The 20,856-nt window shown below is 40.9% G+C and overlaps 1 protein-coding gene across 1 annotated transcript; it reads right to left on the bottom strand.

The window, feature by feature from the left end:
- Positions 1 to 3,314: 3,314 nt before the first annotated feature.
- Positions 3,315 to 14,252, bottom strand: LOC132304765 (uncharacterized). The gene is made up of 3 exons (XM_059802485.1): positions 14,109 to 14,252; positions 13,596 to 14,006; positions 3,315 to 3,365 (listed from the first exon to the last, which is right to left on the bottom strand). The coding sequence occupies exons 1-3, from the start codon at positions 14,250 to 14,252 to the stop codon at positions 3,315 to 3,317; spliced, it is 606 nt and encodes a 201-aa protein (XP_059658468.1).
- Between the last annotated feature and the right edge of the window lie 6,604 nt (positions 14,253 to 20,856).

Below are 20,856 nucleotides of genomic sequence, written 5' to 3'. Positions count from 1 at the left end.
GAAAAAAAAAAAAAAAAAATAAAAATAAAAAGAAAGAAGAAGTTGCAAAAGTAATAAAAAAGTGAGGACTTCTCCCAAATGGTGAGAAGTGGGAAATGATTAGATGGATGTTGTTTTGATTTTGTAACCTAGTTGATTTGAGCTTGTAAGTCCGTAGGGGTGTTTAAACACATAATGCCCTAAAGCCGTCTGGTTTGGGAGTCATTGACCTAACGCTCGACCTCATAGATTGCTAAAAAGCTTAATAGATCAACACATTGCATTATGCTTCCATCTTTGATCCTATATAAAATAAATAAATAAATAAATAATAAATAAATAAAAATCGAGTGAAAAGAATAAGCGCACCTAGAACAGTAAAACTTTAATAAAAGGTCCACTTTTTGTCTTGATGACCGGTACTAGATTTGTGTACTAGTTTGAGGGTAAGGATGTGATTAATTCTTTAGTTGGCTTAGATAGCAACACACTTGATGCCGGTCCACTCAATAAGGATTTTAGAATTTTTTTAATTTGCATGATCATTTTCTTGATGTGTGGAGGACCATACTTGCTTGCTTGGTGTTGAAATTTTGAGAGATTGCTTGGAAAGGGTTGAAAAATTGCATACTTGAGATAGTTTTCTCCCAATACTTGTTTGCAATATTGGTGCCTTTCTTGAAAGAAAGAGCTTAATGTTTGTGGGTATCATTTCTGGAAACCCTCACGAGACTTCACTCGTCCACTAGGGGTAACCTAGGAGTTTAAAAGGTTTGTTGCATATGCTAAATGCAATCGTGTTCCCTACGAAAGTGGCGCTATCATTTTATTGTTTTCTAGTTCATAGTTGTATAGTTGTTCATTTCATTCCTTTACTTTATAGTTCATTGCTAGGGACTAGCAATATTTAAGTTTGGAGGTGTGATGAGCACTGAAAATTGCATATTTAAACCTCTTAACCTTAGGTATTATAGAACCTTTATCTATCTTATTTTACCGTTTTGTATTGATTTCGTATTATTTCCATTTTTAGGTACTTATCCCAAAAATAAGCTAACTCAGCCAAATAAGAGCATAATTGAAGCAATTCTGGGATGAATCAAAGAAATGAGCAAATAAGAGCAAAAAGGAAGCAATGGTGGAATTTCAGTAACTTCGATCGATCTCAAGAAAAGTTCGATTGATCCAACTTATATCGATCTAAGCACTTCAAGATGGATCTGAGCCATGTTTGTCCCTGTTCAAAGATCTCAAAAGTTCGATCGATCCAACTTCTTTCCTTGATCGATCAAACATTCTTGTCCTTATCCAAATGATTGATCTTATCCAGTTGCATCACCCTACCAACCACTTTTGTCCTTTTCCCAAAAATATCTTCAAAATATCTCAGATTTGTTTTTATCCAAAAAGGCATCGCCATTGAGGATCGATCTAGCCTAAGTTCGATAAATCTCAGCAATGTTTGATCGATCCAAGTCCAAGGTTCGATCGATCGAACTTCCTTTAATGCAAAAAAGTTAAATTTCTAGATCACAAAAGTTGCCCCTTATCCAATCATTGTGGAATATTTGTTGTATGACCCCAGCTCATTTTAGGTGTCATTTGACCTACCTATATAAGATAAGGATTACTTTTTGTGGGGAAGGGAGAAGATCATATTGTATCATATCATACCATACCTTAGAGAACTCTTAGGGAGGAAGAAAAGAAGAGGAGGAGGCTAGAGACACTATTGGAGACTCTTCATCAACCAATGAGCAGATTTCTTCCATAGAGCTTGCCCTTGAGGGTTGGAGGACATCCTCCATGAGTGGCTAGACATCCTCTTGGGGCTAGAGCTAGCCCTAAGTATGCTTTCTACTTCTTGATTTATGTATTTTTGAGGGGATTTGTATTGTGATTCATGGCTTGACACTTTTATAAATATAGATCTTATTTCTTCAATGATTTATATGGTTTAATGCTTCCAATTGATCATTTCATTTTATGCATATGTCTATGTATGCTAGAATAGATGTTCATGTGTTTGTCTCTATTTCTTGTGTTATTGATACATGTCTATGTGTGTTGATGCTATAGATATAGAGATTGTCAAGATATAGTGCTTAATATCATGTTCTTGTGATTTATTTGATGATTCATACTCATTTCTTGATGGATTGTGCCTCTCTCTTAGTTTAATTAGCTTAATTTCATGTCATTAGCTTAGTTGTAGTGTAGTTGTTAAATGGGAGAACAATCCATGCTTGTTATTGATGTTCCATACTTATGAAAAGCAAGTGACATGTGTCTCTAACCTTATGATGTGTTTGGATTGATAGCTTAAAGAAAGGATTAATAACTTAATTTGATATGTTGTGCTATTCACCATGTTATTTAGACAATATATGCTTAATTTTTCATCCATACTTATTGAAACAACCACACACACACACTTTATTGCAATACATGTTCTTCCCCTCATTAATCATTCATCAAAGGTGTACAAAAGTTATGCTTAGTGGTGATCTCTAAACCCCAAGATCTCCCTCTTTCTTTTATTCTCTCTATTGCATTATTATTTACTCTAGTTTAATTTGCATCTAGTTTAATTCGCATCTAGTTTAATTCAACCAACTAATAACCATTTTGATCACTCGACCTACTAACCCTAATCTTGATTCCTCAACCTAGTACGACACTCAATCCCTTGAGACGATTCCTACTCAACCTAACTATATAATTAGTAAAAGATAGTAGTGGCAATTTATAAATGTAAAACTTGACCACACATTGCATAAACTTTGGGTTTGAATCCACGACAGCACCAGTAGGTAAATTAATCAGTCACAAAAAAATTGTGCAAATTGACCAAATCACCTCATCTAAGTCGTTTAGAGTATTAATCAAAATTAACCAACTAACAGCTTAGGCGCGCAACTCACACTTTCAATTACGACAAAGAAAAAGCTTGGTCATTGTAAATAATGATTAACAATTGCAATTTAATTTTTTAATTGCAATTGTATATATATAACTAAATGAGCATTGATGAGGTCCATGATGGTGGTGATGCAATTGTACAAATAGAACTCTGAAAACTACAGCTACCTAATGCTTTATTTGTCTGATCATTTCAGAATTACACATAGAGTGCCATGAAAAGATTTCAAAATATATTTTGAGCCACCCTGATTAAAGTATTTCTTCCTATGTAGGACTGCAAGTCTGCTAAATGGCCTTGGTTTGGTTTGAACAATTCTATATCAATTCAATGATTCTCTCACATAAAGTTTGTGGGAAAGGACAAACATGAATAAATACATATGTATACAATGGAATAACAATTTCAATCACTAAGCATCTTCCTTACTCTTCTTGCGTTTCTTTTGTCTTTGAAACTCAATCTACAATGTGCAATCAACAAGATACACTAGTTAATTTCAGTGGTACTGTTGATGGAAATTGATCTTAGATATGGAAGCATGTTTAGTAGTGTAGAAATATATAGATGTGTGGATGAATATTTACCCAAAAAAAAATTAATGGATGAATATAAGTGATTTAGAGACAATCAAACAAGATTAGAAGATTATACCTTTAAAATAACCAAACTCCAAGATTAGAGAATCCTCCTTCCTCCCTTAAGTTTGAATTGCTCCTTCCTCCCTTTAGTTGTAGCACCTCCAAATATCAGCCACCCAAAAGCATTCACCGGCCTCTAGCTAAATCCCCATTAGGGATCTTTAAAACCTTTGATTTGTGGGAATCAATATATAGAGAAATAGTGTATGTATATTTCTCTCTCTCTCTATATATATATAGGAAGTGAGAGATAGGCTCTGTTGAATGTATTGATTGATGCCTTTAAGGTTTATACCATGCACCCTTCGTATAGAAAAGTCCATAGACTAGCCACAACACACTTACATGCAACTCCTGCGTACAACCTATACTGATTGGCCGAATTAAACAACCTATACCTCTGAAACTAACGCCTTCCCTTGTCACATTATGTAAAAATGAAACTATTGACCAACAACTTGTACCCCTACCACCCTGGGGGCGCCTGCAGAGTTGGTGGGAGGGGGGCCTTTAAGTGCTGAACCACCAAATTTAGTATTTGTGTGTGTGTTTGATTCTACCTCAGCGCCGTAAGTTCCTGGCTTATTTGTCACTCACGCTGTGAGATCGGGGTGGGTAATTAGGAGTTTATCTGGTAGTTACAAATCTAAAAAACGAATAATTATAAGGGTCCTCGCCTAATAAATAAATAAAAATAAAAATACCCCCAAGTACCTAATGCTTCTTTACCTTTCCACTGTGACAAATATATATATATATATATCAACATCGGATAAAATAGGACACGAAAACAATGATTAACAATTGCAATTGTATATATAAATATCAATTGAGTATTGACATGATGTCATCCATTATATAAAAATAAATCTATTGCCAACTAGTATCCGTACCAAGTAGGTAATAATTCTTCACCTTTGGAATATGAAAGATACCATTTCTAACAATTCATTTCACCTATGATATAGTTCCTTTTCAATTCGAGTTTACACAGTTTTGTTATCAGGCTTTACTCTAAAATATCTCATATCAACGGAAGATAACATCATTATATATAAGTATTTTTTTTTTTTTTTTTTACTCACACGATGTGAGATTGTGCATTCGTAGCCACCTAATGTGATAACCTGTCAGTGTCTCACACCCGCGCATGACATACTCGTCCACAAGATCGCCACACCGCCTAGGTTATACCAAACTGTCATACTCTAAAATTTTAAATACTAAAACCCTTATCTTGTATTAAAATTGGGCATGACTTGCATTACATATCCACCACTATCCAAAATAAATAAATAAATAACTAAATAGAGATAAGGTTTTAATACAAGATAAGAGTTTTTGTATTTAAAATTTTGGGGTGTGGTGAACGAGGAAGTTGGGTTCCAAAGGGGATGATTGTGACGACTTTGTATGCGGATGTACTGTGAACGGGTGCGAGGCACTGACAGGCTGTCATATTGGGCGAGTTACAGGTGTACAATCCCATATCGCTGGGTAAAAAAAAGGTGAAGTGCTTATATATAGTGGTGTTATCTCCAATTGGTATAAAGTCTTTTGGGATAAAATTCAATAACAAAATCGTACGAATCGAATTCAAAGCGAACAATATCATATGGTGAAGTGGACTGTTATAAATAATATTAGTCCTATTTAAAAGGTAAAGAAGTATTGGGTACTTGGTAGGGATAATAGTTGGTCAATAGATTTATTTTTATATAATGGATGGGATCATGTCAATGCTCATTGAGTTTTGTTTTATATATACATTTGCAATTGTTAATCATTATTTTCTGTGTCCTATTTCATCCTATGTTGAGATATATATATATATATATATATATATATATATATATATTTGTCACAGTCGGAATGTAGAGAATCATATCATTGTAGAAAATATGACACGAAAATAATGATTAACAATTACAATATTTTTTTTAATTGTAATTGAATATATAAAACTCAATGAGCATTGACGTGGTCCATGCTGGTGGTGATGCAATTGTACAAATAAAACTCTGAAAACTACACCTACCTAAAGCTTTATTTGTCTGGATCATTTCAGAATTATATATAGAGTGCCATAAAAAGATTCGTTCATTGGAAAAATAGGACAAATGCTTTACGGGCTGGGTCCATATCACTTGTTGATTTTCAATTCAAAAACAGAGCTGTTAAGAAGACGGGGCCTATACGGTTGGGATATCCGACTCCGTGACATAGTTAATATCAAGTCATCCTACTTACCGAAAAAAAAATATATATGTATATATATAATATATATCAAGACATCATTGTTAATATCATGTTATCAATATAATAAGAGCATTAAAATAAGACACTTGGAGTCTGAGGCGACTTGCACTTTTCTAAGGTTTCAAAAATATTTTTATTTATCTGTCGTATTACTTTCTTAAAAACTTCATTTTCTTATAATATTAGAACTTAATCCATACTTCCATGAAAGACCTTAATTTTTTTTTTTTTTTTAATTTTCTTACATTATTACCTCGTTAAAATTTTTATTTCCTTATATTATTAGACCCCAAATAACAAAGATTTAATCTGGGCCCAAAGAATTTAATTCTTTCTGAAAATTTTCTTCCTCTTTCTATCTACGTTTGGTGTGCAGGAATGGAATGGAATGGAATGCCCATTCCAATTATTCCTTTGTTTGGTATTGAGGAGGCCCCGGACGACATGGGCCGGATCCGACTCGCAAACATAACATTCAGTTCATACAGCTGGGTCGGCCCATATAAAGACACTGCCATATGGGCCGAACGGGAGTAAGCCCATCAAAGGTGACCAAGGCTTATGGAGGAATAGGCCCAGATCCAACAATCAGTAAATATCTTGTAAATATCTTGTAAATATCTATAAATAGGATATGGAATGGAAAGGAGAGGGATCTTTTTGGGTTGAGGTGTAAGAATTCTAGAGAGAGAAAGAGGAGAAGGAATTTCTTGCATCTTCAATTGGCGCCGTCTGTGGGAAACGCATGGAAGTTTGGTTGATCAATGAGGAATATCGAATGGATTCAAACCAATTCGGTTGATCGAGACTCGATCTTTGGGATTTGAATCCAGATCTGAGCGATTGTGACCTACTCTGGAGGAATTACAATTCTTGAAGCTTTGGCAGGAGTGACTTCAGATCTACACAACAACGAGTTGTTCGATTGTGGCAGGATCTGACGGATTTAGAGTTCAGACAATTCAGATCTCGTAAACAGTGAGCATAATTCGGAGAATTAGAAGCCAGATCTAAAAATTCCTACTCACGAAGCTCGGATCTACTCGCGAACTTGAGATTAATGCCTTTACTCCGTTCGGGAATAATGATAGGTGAAAGCTCCAATCCGATGGAGGCTGTCCAGCAAACAAAGCTTGAGGAGTTGATGAACTTGATTGAAGCTCTCAAGAAAGAGAATGCAGAATTGAAAGCTGGACTGCAACATCGGCAAATACCTGCGGTTTCGCATCCACTTCCAGTCGGAGAAGGAGGTGTTCAATCTAATATCGCGCATCAAGGCGAACAGGACGAGAACAATCAGTCAGCTCACCACCGTGATGAAAGGATGATGGACAATTTGCCGCCAAATGTTCGTCGAGTTGAAGATCACGAAGGATCGACTCACGTTGATCCGCAGCGGGAAAGGTTCGACCGAGAGGAAGTGATGGAGGCTGATCGCCGTCGAATAGCGTCGCCTTGGCAAAGAGAGTTCATAGAGGAACGGTCGTTCGATCCGTCTTACCGGCCCTCCATGGTTACTATCACTCATCACGGTTCGGAGGGCAGAACCGTAACTCACAGAGCTACCGCTGGACTCCAGAGAGAGAATGAAGCTCTCCGATCCGCAGCTCGAACGGTGGATTCACCATTCACCGACGAGATCTTGAATGCCCCGCATCCAAGGAAGTTTGCTATGCCAGTCTTTATTCTGTTCGACGAAACGACCGATCCGATCGATCATGTGTATCATATCTAGTTGAAAATGGCCCTGAATACGGAAAACGACTCTTTAATGTGCAAATGTTTCCCTACAAGCCTGGCCGGACCGGCGCTCAGCTGGTTCAAAAACTTGCCTAGGAGCTCCATTGGTAGTTTCAGAGACCTGTGCGATCGGTTCATAAGCCAGTACTATGGGAACAAACGCCCGCCGAAGGACATCTCGAGCCTATTCACGATGAGGCAGCACAAGGATGAACGTCTCCAGGCCTTTCTTACCAGGTTTAATCTCACTAAGAGTATGGTGATCGAATGCCACCCTTCTACAGCAGTTCAAGCCTTCAAGTTAGCCATGACACGCGGAACTCCGTTTCACACCAGTCTGGCAGTGAACACGCCGACTACTATGGATGAACTCAATGAGAGAGCCGATGGCTTTGTGCGCCTAGAAGAAGAGGAGGCAGCTAATGCTCGGACAACGTCGCTTGTGTCGACCGAGGAAAAGTCCAAGGCAAAGATCAGGCAGAAGCAGGCTCAGCCGCAACGTCAGACCTCTTGGAAGGCAGAAAAAAGGTCCAGGGAGGAAGAGTTGATTACTCCACTGAAGGTCACTCTGGCGAGGCTGTATCAGGAGAACAAAGACAAGTTTCATCCACCACTGCCAATTAAGCAACCCCTCGAACAGAGGGATCAAACTAAACATTGTGCTTTTCATTCTGATTTCGGTCATCAGACTAACGAATGCAGGAACCTGAGGAGGCAAGTGGAGATGTTGATAGCTAGAGGGGAGTTCGCGAGTTATGGTCAAGGTTCGGCGATGGAGCAGAATCGACCGGTGGAACAAATAAAAAGGAGTCATAAACAAAGCTCCCACAATTCACAACCAGTTCGTATAATTAATGCTATCCATGGTCGACCCGAGCCTAGTGAAGAGTCAGATGAGCTGCTCCGGGTGCGCCTGCGGCAGGCGCAGATGAAGAAAAGGGTCGGCAATGTGACTACTCTACACCAGCAGAGCCCGTCGATGCAGATAAAGTTCGACTGGACAGACCTGCAGCGTGTTCAACTGCCTCATGACGACCCGTTGGTAGTCAGTTTGACAGTGGCAGATTGCTTGGTGCGCAGAGTTCTGATCGATCCTGGGAGCAGTGCGAATGTCATGCCGAGAGACACATTTGACAGGCTCGACATTAAACCAGAGAGGCTCAAGCCCACCGGAAATCCCTTGTTAGGGTTCGATGGGAAGAGGGTGGAACCCGTCGGGATGGTGGAAGTGGAAGTTCAAGCTGCAGAACGATCTCTTATGGAAACTTTTGTGGTTGTGGAAATTCACCCCTCGTATAATCTCCTGATGGGAAGAGGATGGATTAACAGAGTCCGAGGTGTACCCTCAACTCTGCATCAGGTCATGAGGTGCCTCGGGCCCGATGGAGATAAAGTGATAGACATTCGGGGGGATCAAGTCGCAGCCAAAGAGTGTTATTCCGTCACACTAAAGCATGCTGGGAAAGGAAAGGCGCCCGTCCGTTCGGCAAGCCCCAGATAGCAATTACAGGAACCTCCGCTCAAGCAGAATAGGGTGGAGGAGTCAGTCGACTTGACCGAGGAGCCCCTTCTGGATGTGCAGATCGATCAGTCCAGGCCAGAACGAACTACCAGAGTAGGTATAAGACTGACCAGAGAAGAGTAGCAAGAGCTAGTGGATTTCTTGTCCCACAATGCCGACGTATTTGCATGGAGTCACCTAGACATGCCTGGAATTAGTCCCTCCGTATCCTGTCATTCCCTGAATGTCAATCCCAATTTCAAACCAGTGAAACAGAAGCAGCGAAGATTTGCTCCAGAACGTAACCAGATCATAGCGGAAGAAGTCGATAGGCTGCTTGATGCGGGATTTATCAGAGAGGTGCACTACCCTGAGTGGTTGTCCAACGTCGTTGTTGTGCAGAAGAAGAATGGGAAATGGCGAGTATGCATTGATTTCACCAATTTGAACAAAGCCTGTCCGAAGGACAGCTTCCCGTTGCCTAAGATTGATCAAATGGTGGATGCCACCACTGGGTATGAGCGTTTAACCTTTCTGGACGCATATTCAGGTTATAATCAGATTCCTATGGACCCCGCAGATGAAGAAAAAACTTCTTTTGTCACCGAGCGAGGAACATACTGCTACAAAGTTATGCCTTTCGGGCTAAAGAATGCGGGAGCAACTTATCAAAGACTTGTTAGCAAAGTTTTTAAGAATCAAATGGGTAAGATTGTGGAAGCCTATATTGATGATATGGTGGTAAAGAGTAGGAAAAAGGATGATCATCTGAAGCATCTACAAGATGTATTTGATGTACTAAAGCGATATGGGATGAGGCTCAATCCGACCAAGTGCTCGTTCGGTGTGAGTTCCGGACAGTTTCTGGGACACGTGGTCAACCGCAGGGGCATCGAAGTTAGCCCCGCTCAAGCAGAGGCTTTGATTAAGAATGCCGAGCTAAAGACGATCAGAGAGGTGCAAGCCCTCACAGGACGAGTAGCTGCATTAAGTCGATTTATTTCAAAATTGTCAGATCACTGCAAACCATTCTTTGACACGATTCGGAACCATGGAAGGCAGGTCTGGGGGGATGAGCAACGACAAGCATTGACTCATTTGAAGGAATATATGCAGAATCCACCAGTCCTGTCAGCCCCAGAACCGGAAGAAAAGTTATTTCTATATCTTGGAGTATCTGGTGTCGCGACGAGTGCCGTTCTGATTCGTTGCAAGGAAGGGGTGCAATACCCGGTATTTTATGTAAGCAAAACACTGACGGAGGCAGAAAAAAGATACTCAAAGGCCGAACGGGTGGTACTTGCCCTTGTAAATGCAAAAAGAAAGTTGAGGCATTATTTCGAATCCCACCCCATAGCTGTTCTAACAACTTTCCCAATCAGAACGCTTATGCACAAGCCAGAGCTCTCGGGTAGAATGACAAAGTGGGCCATAGAGTTGAGTTCATTTGACATAACGTATGAGCCGAGAACAGCTGTTAAGGGGCAAGCGGTAGCCGATTTCCTACTAGAATGTGACACCGAAGATACGGAAGAGGACCTTAGATGCGGCTCTTGGAAACTTTTTGTGGATGGCTCCTCTAACCAGATGGGGGCTGGGATTGGGATCAAACTGCAAACCCCAGAGGGTACTTCCTTGAGCCAAGCACTCAGACTTGAGTTCCGAGCCACCAATAATGAAGCGGAATACGAGGCGTTGCTAAATAGATTAAAGTTGGCCAGAGAGCTACAGATCAAAAGTTTGACAGTGTATAGTGACTCGCAGCTGATTGTTCAACAGGTAAATGGTGAGTACGCGACCAAGGATGACACGATGGGGGCATATCGTTCTGCCGTTCTGCATAGAGCCAAGGACTTTGCAAAGATCGAATTCATACAGCTCCCAAGGGAACAGAATGCAGATGCAGACCGTTTAGCATGCAGTGCTTCGAGTTGCGGTGAAACATTGGCGAGGGTGATTCCAGTAGGAATAGTGACCCAGCCATCTATTTTCGAAGAACCGTTGGACTCTGACCCTTGGCAAGTCAACATCATACCGTATGAACCGAGTTGGATTGACCCCATCATTACCTATATTCGAGATGACGTTTTGCCTATGCAAAGGGATGAAGCTAGGAGACTCAAAAAGAATGCTGCCAAGTACGCCATCGTGCGGAACCAGCTGTACAGAAGGTCCTACTCTGGCCCATACTTGAAATGTGTCACCCCCGCGGAGTCGCAGCAGGTATTGCGAGCTATTCATGAGGGTGTGTGTGGCAATCATTCTGGGGGGCGATCGTTAGCGCATAAAGCAATGACACAAGGGTATTTCTGGCCAAACATGTCAAGAGATACGGAGGAGTTCTCTCGAAGGTGCGATAAATGCCAACGATATGGACCATTGATCCACCAACCACCTGAGGAATTGCACGTAATGGCCTCGCCATGGCCTTTCGCGCAATGGGGGATGGATGTGGTCGGTCCTCTGCCAACTGCAAGAGCTCAGAACAAGTATGTGTTACTGGCCACGGATTACTTCACTAAATGGGTGGAGGCAGAACCGTATCCTAGTGTGACTCAGACTCATGTGAGACGATTTATTTGGAACAATATTATCTGCCGTTTCGGTGTTCCCAGATCAATAGTCATGGACAATGGCACAAACCTCGACAGCAGGCAAGTAAGAAAGCTGCTGGAGGAGTATGGAATCAACCAGAAGTTGGCTGCAGTAAGTCATCCTCAGGCCAACGGACAAGCAGAAATCACAAACAGAACCATTTTCGCCTGCATTAAGAAGAAGCTGGAAGATCATAAGGGGAAGTGGTTGGATGAACTCCCGAACGTTCTATGGGCTTACAGAACCACCCCAAGGCGGCCGACTGGGGAGAGCCCGTTCGCAATGGCGTATGGCACCGAGGCAGTTATACCGGTTGAGCATTTAGTCCCCACTATCAGAAGCTTAGCATGGAGTCGAGATCAGAACGACAAGATGTTAAGATTGAACCTCGATATGATAGACGAAAGGAGGGACGCAGCGGCTGTAAGGCTAGCATCGTATCAGCAAGTGCTGGCGAATAGTCACAACAAGAGAGTAAAACACAGGGATTTTGCCCCTGGCGATCTGGTTCTGAAAAGAAAGGTGGGGATGGTCAAAAAAATGATGCCACCCTGGGAAGGCCCATACAGAATTGCAGAAGTCATTGGCAAGGGGGCATATACGTTGGAAACCATGGCGGGAAGGTTGGTCAGCAAGCCCTGGAACGCCACGTCTCTGAAGAGGTACTACCAATAAAAGCTAAGTTCCGGCTTCAATTGGATGTTGTTTGTTGTCAATCAAATACATATGAATGAGCAAGTTACTGAAATTTACAAAAAAAGAATTTTCTTTTCCAACGGTCTACTATAAAAATTTAAAGCCAAGTGGCAAGTGGCATTCTAGCCGAGCGCCAGGCACTTAAGCAAGATAAGTGGCAGCTGGCACTATAAGCCAAACGCCAGACACTTGCTAAAAACTTAAAGCCAAGTGGCAAGAGGCATTCTAGCCGAGCGCCAGGCACTTAAGCAAGACAAGTGGCAGCTGGCACTATAAGCCGAACGCCAGACACTTGCTAAAAACTTAAAGCCAAGTGGCAAGTGGCATTCTAGCCGAGCGCCAGGCACTTAAGCAAGATAAGTGGCAGCTGGCACTATAAGCCGAACGCCAGACACTTGCTAAAAACTTAAAGCCAAGTGGCAAGTGGCATTCTAGCCGAGCGCCAGGCACTTAAGCAAGATAAGTGGCAGCTGGCACTATAAGCCGAACGCCAGACACTTGCTAAAAACTTAAAGCCAAGTGGCAAGTGGCATCCTAGCCGAGCGCCAGGCACTTAAGCAAGATAAGTGGCAGCTGGCACTATAAGCCGAACGCCAGACACTTGCTAAAAACTTAAAGCCAAGTGGCAAGTGGCATCCTAGCCGAGCGCCAGGCACTTGCCATAAACAAACACACGGCAAAGCTAATATAAAAGAAAAAGAGAGAAGAGATATGTATGTATTGAAGATAAGTTGAATAGAGCACAACACATAGGGAAAAAGAGTTCTGTCGTTTCATTAATATTGAGCATTGAGTTTACAAAAGAGAGATGTCCATCATTACAAAAAGATATGGAATGGAAGAATTCAAAGGAGCCCTAGCTAGATGCCTCAGTACCAACAGCATCCTGGTCGTGCCGACTCGCCTCCTCGGCCCCATCAGCCGTCTCACCTTCATGAGGTGGGGAATCAAGGTGAATGACTGAATCGTTCGGCTGGGGTTCAGCGTCAGCAGTGGCTATGGAAGGAACCACGGTTGACGATTGAGGAGCGGTCAGTGGCAGAGCGGTAGGAGGAGCTGTGATGATCCTGGAGGAAGCAATGTCCTGGCACTCATCAAATATACGCTCCGCTTCGGTGGGTTCTGGGTCGACATAGACCCCCAGAGGTTTGATCCCCAGATCCTTGTCTACCTCATCCGGAGTGGAGCTGGTCTGTCCCTCATCCGGAACCCGGTCGGCGAAACCTTCCCGGAATCCTTGAGCATACCTAAGAGCACCGACCCTTGAGAAGCGAGCGTGAAGGGCCAGTATCCCACCACCCACTCTGCTGATCGCGTCGATCAGAGCGGTACGCTCGTCCAGAGCTCTTTTTTCAAAAGCCATCCGAGCAGACTGTTCATCAGCTAGAAGGCGCTGGAGTTCTGCCTTCTCTTCTCTAATTGATTCCCGCTCGGTCTGCCAGACGCTCTTCTCAAGCTGGAGGGCGTCCTTCTCATCCTGAAGGGAATCATTCTCCTTCTTCAGGACATCTCTCTCTTGCTCGGTTTTGTCAAGCCGAGCCAGTACCTCGGTATTCTTCATGGCGAGGAGGTCGTTTTCTTTATTAGCCACCTCCAGGCTGTCAGAAAACTTACGGGCCCTGGCGTTCCCCATCTCCACCTGCTTCTGCATGGCCATCATTCCGAACAATGTCTGCATAGGTGCACATTAAAAACGGTTAAGCCAATAGTCAGGTCGGGCGAAGGCAAGACCAAATAATATGAGAGAATGCATGAGTTAGAAAATAAAAGTCACCTCCATAGCAGATTGGGGAAAGCGGCTGAACACATCCTTCTGGGAAAGGCCCTTTGCCGCCTCAAGGTCCTTCGGAGTCCACATGCTCCTGTAGTAGGCCATAGCGGTCTGGCCATCCTTCAGCATGGTCTCGTTCAGTTTCATGAACGTCCCATCCGTTCGGGTGTACCGAGGGGCCCATGGCGGTAAGGTGGGGATAGAAGAGGGGCCTGAAGCAGAAGCAGAGCCACCAGCTGCAGCAGGCCCAGAGGGAGCAGGAGCTCTGACCGCTCGGTGCAAGAGAGCACCAGGCCCGGAGACCCGGGTCCTTCTAATGAGAGGCTCTTCCTCAGGATCGACTTCACTATCAGGATGAGGCCTTTTGCCTCGTTCTTTGTCCCGACCGCCCCCCGCAGCAGCAGGAGCTATGGTAGCTGGGGGGGACGCGTTCTGGTTGGCAGCAGGGGCGCTGGCAACAGGGTTAATAGCCACTGCGCTCGGGACAGTGTCAGATATGGTGGCTGAGGAAGAAGCTGACGCTGGAGAGGAGGTCGCCCCAGCAGCAGGAGTGGCTGGGGGAGTATTTTTCTTCCTGCCAAAAGAAGGAATCTGAAGTCTGCTCATGTTGTAGCCGAGTGATGAGAGCGCTAAGAGGTTGTCTGAAGTGAGGAGATCTGAGCAGGAAGGAATATCGTTCAGAACGTATTTCTTCAAGTAGTTACTCCTATCCCTGCAAACACTATAGCTCAAGTCATCACAAGGTATTCCCAAGGAACGGCATAAGAAAGTGCAAAAACGAGGAACGCATGTTTCGCAGGGGCAGTCATGTTTATGAGATTTGAATTTCTTATAGGAGGAGACAGAACAGACACCAAAGGCGCTCGGGATTGGGTAATCCTCTGCAGCCGGCGAAGACCAAGGCCCACTAATGCCCACTATGCTATCCCTCCAACCCTTCTCAGATTTTATTGTGTCCGTACATATGGACATCTTCTCGAACGGGTAGAGGTGGTAGAAGGGTTCGTTAGTACGGATCTTACTGACCTTATAGCACAGAAGGAGGTCTATGAGGTCGAGGTCCAGATTTCTGTCACGCATCAACAAGAGCATAACAGATATGATTCTAAAGAAGTTGGGGTTGACCTGCAGAGGGGATATCCCCAATCTATTGAAGACATAACTAAAGAAAGGGTGCAGAGGGAACCTAACAACATTCAATTGAAGGTTCGTGAATAAGACTTCACCGGGCAGGAGGCCGGCGCCGGTCATAATGTTAACATCCTGGGGGCAAACCCTAACTTCGATGTTGTCAGGAAGTCTAAGTCTCATACGAAGAACATCCAGATCTACAACCATGGTGGAAGTGCTAGAAGAATCTAAAAGGGGATAAATGGAAGCCTGCCGAAAGTAAAAAGAACGAAACTAACCTCGGAGGACTGCAAGATCGCTGGAAGAATGACTCTTGAAGGATTTCATCAGAAAAAGCTTAGCACTGTTCTAGAAAGAGAGAGACTTGGCTGATGATGGAGACGGTAAAGGGAAGTGAAGTGGAATTCTAGAGCATTATAAAGGCGAGGGGGCCTGAGGGCCGAAGCGTCGGGAAGGCGAGAAATTCCTCGAGCCCCGGAACATTGATTCTGGATCTGACCGTCCGCTCCCCCACGTGGTTATCTCGAGCCGTCAACATCATGATGAGACGCCATCAATAATTACCCCTTATTAAATAGGGGGCAATTATGGGGGCAGTTGAGGAGGCCCCGGACGACATGGGCCGGATCCGACTCGCAAACACAACATTTAGTTCGTACAGCTGGGTCGGCCCATATAAAGACACTACCATATGGGCCGAACGGGAGTAAGCCCATCAAAGGTGACCAGGGCTTATGGAGGAATAGGCCCAGATCCAGCAATCAGTAAATATCTTGTAAATATCTTGTAAATATCTATAAATAGGATATGGAATGGAAAGGAGAGGGATCTTTTTGGGTTGAGGTGTAAGAATTCTAGAGAGAGAAAGAGGAGAAGGAATTTCTTGCATCTTCAGGTATGCAACTTAAAATGAGAATGGCCATTCCATTGGAATGAAAATTCATTTCTGGAAATGAAAATCTATTCCACAACTAAACCTATGGAATGGCCATTCCAATCCCAAGTAATTTATTTTAAAAAATTAACTTCCCAAAACACCCTCATATTTCAAGTCTAAAAATCACAATTACCTTCCACCACAATCATCTCCGCCTTTCACCACTACCACCATTACCACTGCCTTCCACCACCACTGACTTTCACCATCGCCCATTACTTTTCACCACCGCCACCGCCTTTCACCACCGTTACCGTCACCGTTTTTCCGCAACCACCATCTCTACCGCCACCACCTTCCACCACCACCGCCGTCATCGCCTTTCACCACTACTACCACCACCGCCGCCATCGCCTTTCACCACTGCTACCACCTTCCACCACTACCATTGCTACCACCTTTCACTACCATCATCACCTTCCACCACCGCCACCGCCACAGCCCTACACCACCATCGCCGCCTTCCACCACCATCACCGCCACCGCCACCGCCTTCAACAACCACCACCATCTTTCACCACCGCCACCTTTCACCACCACCACTACCTTCCACCACCACCGCCACCGCCACCGCCACCACCACCTTCCACCATCGCCTTCCACCACCTTCTACCACCGCCACCACCTTCCACCACTGTCACCACCACCTTTTACCATCGCCACAACCACCATCTTCTGCTACCACCACCTTCCACCGCCGCCTTCCACCACCACTATAGTCACACCACTATCTCCTTCCACCACACTACTGCTACCGCCTTCCACCAACACCACTGCCATATTCTACCACCACTGCTACCACCATTCTCACCATTGCCACCACCGCTGCCTTCCAACACCACTACCTACACTACTACCGCTTTCCACCATCCACCACCGCTACTGCCGCCATTTATTTTTAAAAAATTATTAGAGAATATCATTTTGTTAATTTAATTTAATTTAATTGTTACTAAGAGGGATATTTTGGAGAATTTAATTAAAAATTTATTCCATTCTAAATTTTAAATTGGTCGAACCAAACACTAGAATGGTTATTATCATTCCATTCTTACACATTTCATATTTACAACCAAACAATAGAATGAGAATGACTATTCTATTCCATTCTCATTCTTATTCCATTCTCACTTGCATTCCATTCCATTTCTGCATACCAAATGTAGCACAAAAGTCTTTAATTTCTATCCTCATCACACTTACATTTTCTTTTTTCTTTTTTCTCTTTTCCCTCTCCTCATCCTATTCCCCCCTCTAAAACATGACGTGTGTTGTGATATTGATGGTTTAGTTTATTTTTAGAATTAAAAAATTTAAATAAATTTTACAAATAGTAACAAATAATCGAATTGAAATGTTATTATTGTTAGTATTATTATTTTTTGTTAAGTGAGTATAATTGAACTGTTAAATTATCATCTTTTTTTTATATAAATTTGCATACAAACAAAATGCATGCTAGAAAATCTCTTTTATTTTCATTCACTTCACTTTTATTTCATTTTTTATTTTTTTTATTTTCTAACTTATTTCCATCTAACCAAACGGAACATAAGAGAATAATAAATTCTTTTTCTAATACATGCATTGTTTAGCTATATTATCTATTAAAAAGAATACTTCACTTAAATACAATAGTTTAATTAGTAACTTTGCATTGCTATAAAACAAAAAGGATGGTTTTAAAATAACTATTATTAATAAATATTAATATATTACATATTACTCCTAGGATTGCAAGCCTGCTAAATAGCCTTGGTTTGGTTTGAACAATTTTATATCAATTCAATGATTCTCTCGCATAAAGTTTGTGGAAAAGGAAAAATGTGAATGAATGAATACATACATGGTCGGTGCTAATTATAAAGTAAATCTTAACCCGCAATCCATGAAGATTGATGAGGTAACCCCGAAGGACATGTTTCAAACTCTTTAGGTTAACCTAATTGTCGAAGTTACAAGTCTCAAATTTCTTAAATTACGGATGGCGATTTACATGTTTTGTAACAAATAGGTATGGTGAAAAACGACTAACCTTAATTTCATCAAAATTTAAACTTAAAATGACACTCTTACAATATTTGACACATTTTTAACTTTTATCCTCTTTTCTCATTTGCATATTAATTTGGGTTTCAAAAAAAAAAAAAAAAAAAAAAAAAGAGAAGAAGAAGAAGAAGAAAAATAAGGTGCATATAACGCCTTCTATTATTTATCTTTTGAGCAATTAGATGTTGCGGTGGGGGATTTATTCTATGTAATCATGTGAGTTTCCTGTGAAGGTTGCTTCTGTATTTTTTCATGATGTTGGAAGTGCAGAGGTAGCTGAAGCTTTGGTTGCTAGAGAAGGTTTACTGTTATTACGTCAATGGGGTTACTTTTGGTGGATGTCGAAAGTGATTGTCAATCTATTGAAAGGTTTAACCCTGTTGTCAATTGTACTTGAAGATATCCAAGTGATGTAAAGGAAAATATATATTTGGCTTTTGTTTGGACTTCTAGATCATGGCAGATTTGGCCTCGTTGGCTTACTGATGTAATACTTGAGACTTCTAGATCATGGCAGATTTGGCCTCATTAGCTTACTGATGTCATGCTTGAGGATTTATCTTCTTCTTAACAAAGAGCTTTAATTTGACACCCAAAAAATAAATAAATAAATAAAAATAAAAATCTATGTTTTGAACTAATTGTCCCTGTTGAAGAAATCTGTTAAAAAATAGTCAATGGTAATGTCATTTAAAAAAAAAAAAATTCAAAAATACCATTTTTGTGTAACAAGAATGTTCCTACTAATTTTGTATATGTTTAAAGAGTTGTGATATTTAGGCAAAAAGATTAGACTGATTTGTTAGGCAGAATTTACGTGGCACAAAAAGATAAATTAATATGACAATCAAAGGAAAATGATATTTTAGGTGACAAAAAAAAAACCGACAAAATACCAATTTCAACGTGGTAATAAATAAATGGTTCTCTCAAGCGCCCCCACACCATATTAACCGACAAAATACCGATTTCAACGTGGTAATAAATAAATGGTTCTCTCAAGCGCCCCCACACCATATTAAATATAGTAAGTTTCTTTTGACAAAAATATCATTTCAGTAATTTTCTTCCATGTCTTTTTCACCTTTTTCTCTCTGGACTCTCCGTATAATCAATTCATTTCCTTTTTTATTGTCTTTATCTTTTTTTCTCTCTGTATGTTAATCCTCTTTATATTTTTCTTTGAAATTTTGCTCTTTATAAAATATTTTATCCACTAAAAGACTCGTTATAGTGAATGAAACTTTTATCCTAATCTGTTGTCTTAGTAATAAGATTTTCACCCAAGAAAAAACAAACAGAAAATAAAAGAAAGAAGATTTTCAATGGAAGATTTTCAATTTTCTTCCACTTCCAACTTTAAAGCAATTAAGATCTGGGTTTGTGGAGTTTTGTTAATTTTTTTGCTCTCATCTCTCATAGATACACACACTGAGAAAGAAGAGTAGAGCAAGATGAGAGAAAATAATTAACAGAATTTCCACAAACCCAAATCTTTAAAGATTCAATTCGATCGTAATTTGGACAAATTTTGCAAATCGGGCCGTCAAATTGGTGCTCAATTGCGCCAGCGGTAGATATTCACGGTCCCCACCATGTCTCCGATGATAATTGTAGTTTCACGGCGTTCCACAGAGAGGATGTGAAGAGAGGATGGACAATATCTCTTTATTTGGATAGAGAGAAAAAAGATCTTCCAATTTTTATTAACAGCTGTGTTGGTATATTTAGATCTTAAAGTAGCCCATACAGTAACATATACGTGGAAGTCGTAATACATTGGTTTTTTTTAAGTCAGACGAAATAGCAGTACTCGGCAATCAAATGGTCCTACTAGCATGTCCATTACAACATGAATTTTCAAAGACAAAATTACCCTTATATTGCCTTCTTTTTAGGGTCAATTAACTTAACTGAAATAATGGTTTAAAAAACAACTATAATTAAAAATCTCTTAAATTAGCATCCTAATATATACATAGATTAAGAAGTATAGTGCAATTAATCTCCATAAATTTATTTTTAAAATTTTATCAAAACACCCTTCCTCTCCTTATATATATAGATGTATAAGAATATGCAAAATTGCAAAACATAAAATAAATAAATAACAAGTTTTAATAATTTTAATGATAACTTCAAAAAATGAAAAAAGAAAAAGAAAAGTGGTGTGTGTGTATGTGAGCGGTTGGGTATGATTTGGTGACGCAGGAGATAAGGGAAAGAAAACCCTCCCTACCAAGAAAACCCTCCCTACCAAGTAGTGTAAAGTGATATATTTGTGTATCTTGATTATGATCACGAATCAATGACGACAATAGAGAAAAAGAGGGTTAGAGAATAAAATAAAAAATGGTTTGACTATATGATAAAGATGGATGATGAGAGATATTATTGGTAATTGAGATTCTTTACTATTTGGAATTCTATAAAGATAATTTTGTCTTTAAAATTTTATCTTTCCAAGTGTAGTATAGCTATAGTGACACATCACCATCAGCTTGAGTTTTGAGCCTGAGTATTTGGTGTAAGTATCATTTTCTATATTTAAAACAATGAATAGGTTTGTTTGGATATACTTGAAGACATATTCATGGAAATCTTTCTCTCTAATATTTTTTTTCTCTCTAAAAT

The sequence above is a fragment of the Cornus florida genome, unplaced genomic scaffold (genome assembly GCF_030987335.1).
Source record: "Cornus florida cultivar Cherokee Brave unplaced genomic scaffold, ASM3098733v1 CherokeeBrave_3.0.0_Hap2_Chr04, whole genome shotgun sequence".
In the NCBI taxonomy this organism is placed as follows: Eukaryota; Viridiplantae; Streptophyta; class Magnoliopsida; order Cornales; family Cornaceae; genus Cornus; species Cornus florida.
The sequence above is the reverse complement of the archived record's forward strand: the minus strand, read 5'-3'. Positions and strand labels throughout refer to the sequence as shown.

Bases quoted from the DNA above. Each gene is read 5' to 3' on its own strand.
- LOC132304765 (XM_059802485.1), bottom strand. From the start codon at position 14,252: ATGAAACTGAACGAGACCATGCTGAAGGATGGCCAGACCGCTATGGCC. The intron at 14,007-14,108 runs GTGACTTTTATT...GCACCTATGCAG, and splicing joins TTCCCCAATCTGCTATGGAG to ACATTGTTCGGAATGATGGC. The intron at 3,366-13,595 runs GTCGGTGCTCTT...TGCACATTGTAG, and splicing joins TTCACGCTCGCTTCTCAAGG to ATTGAGTTTCAAAGACAAAA.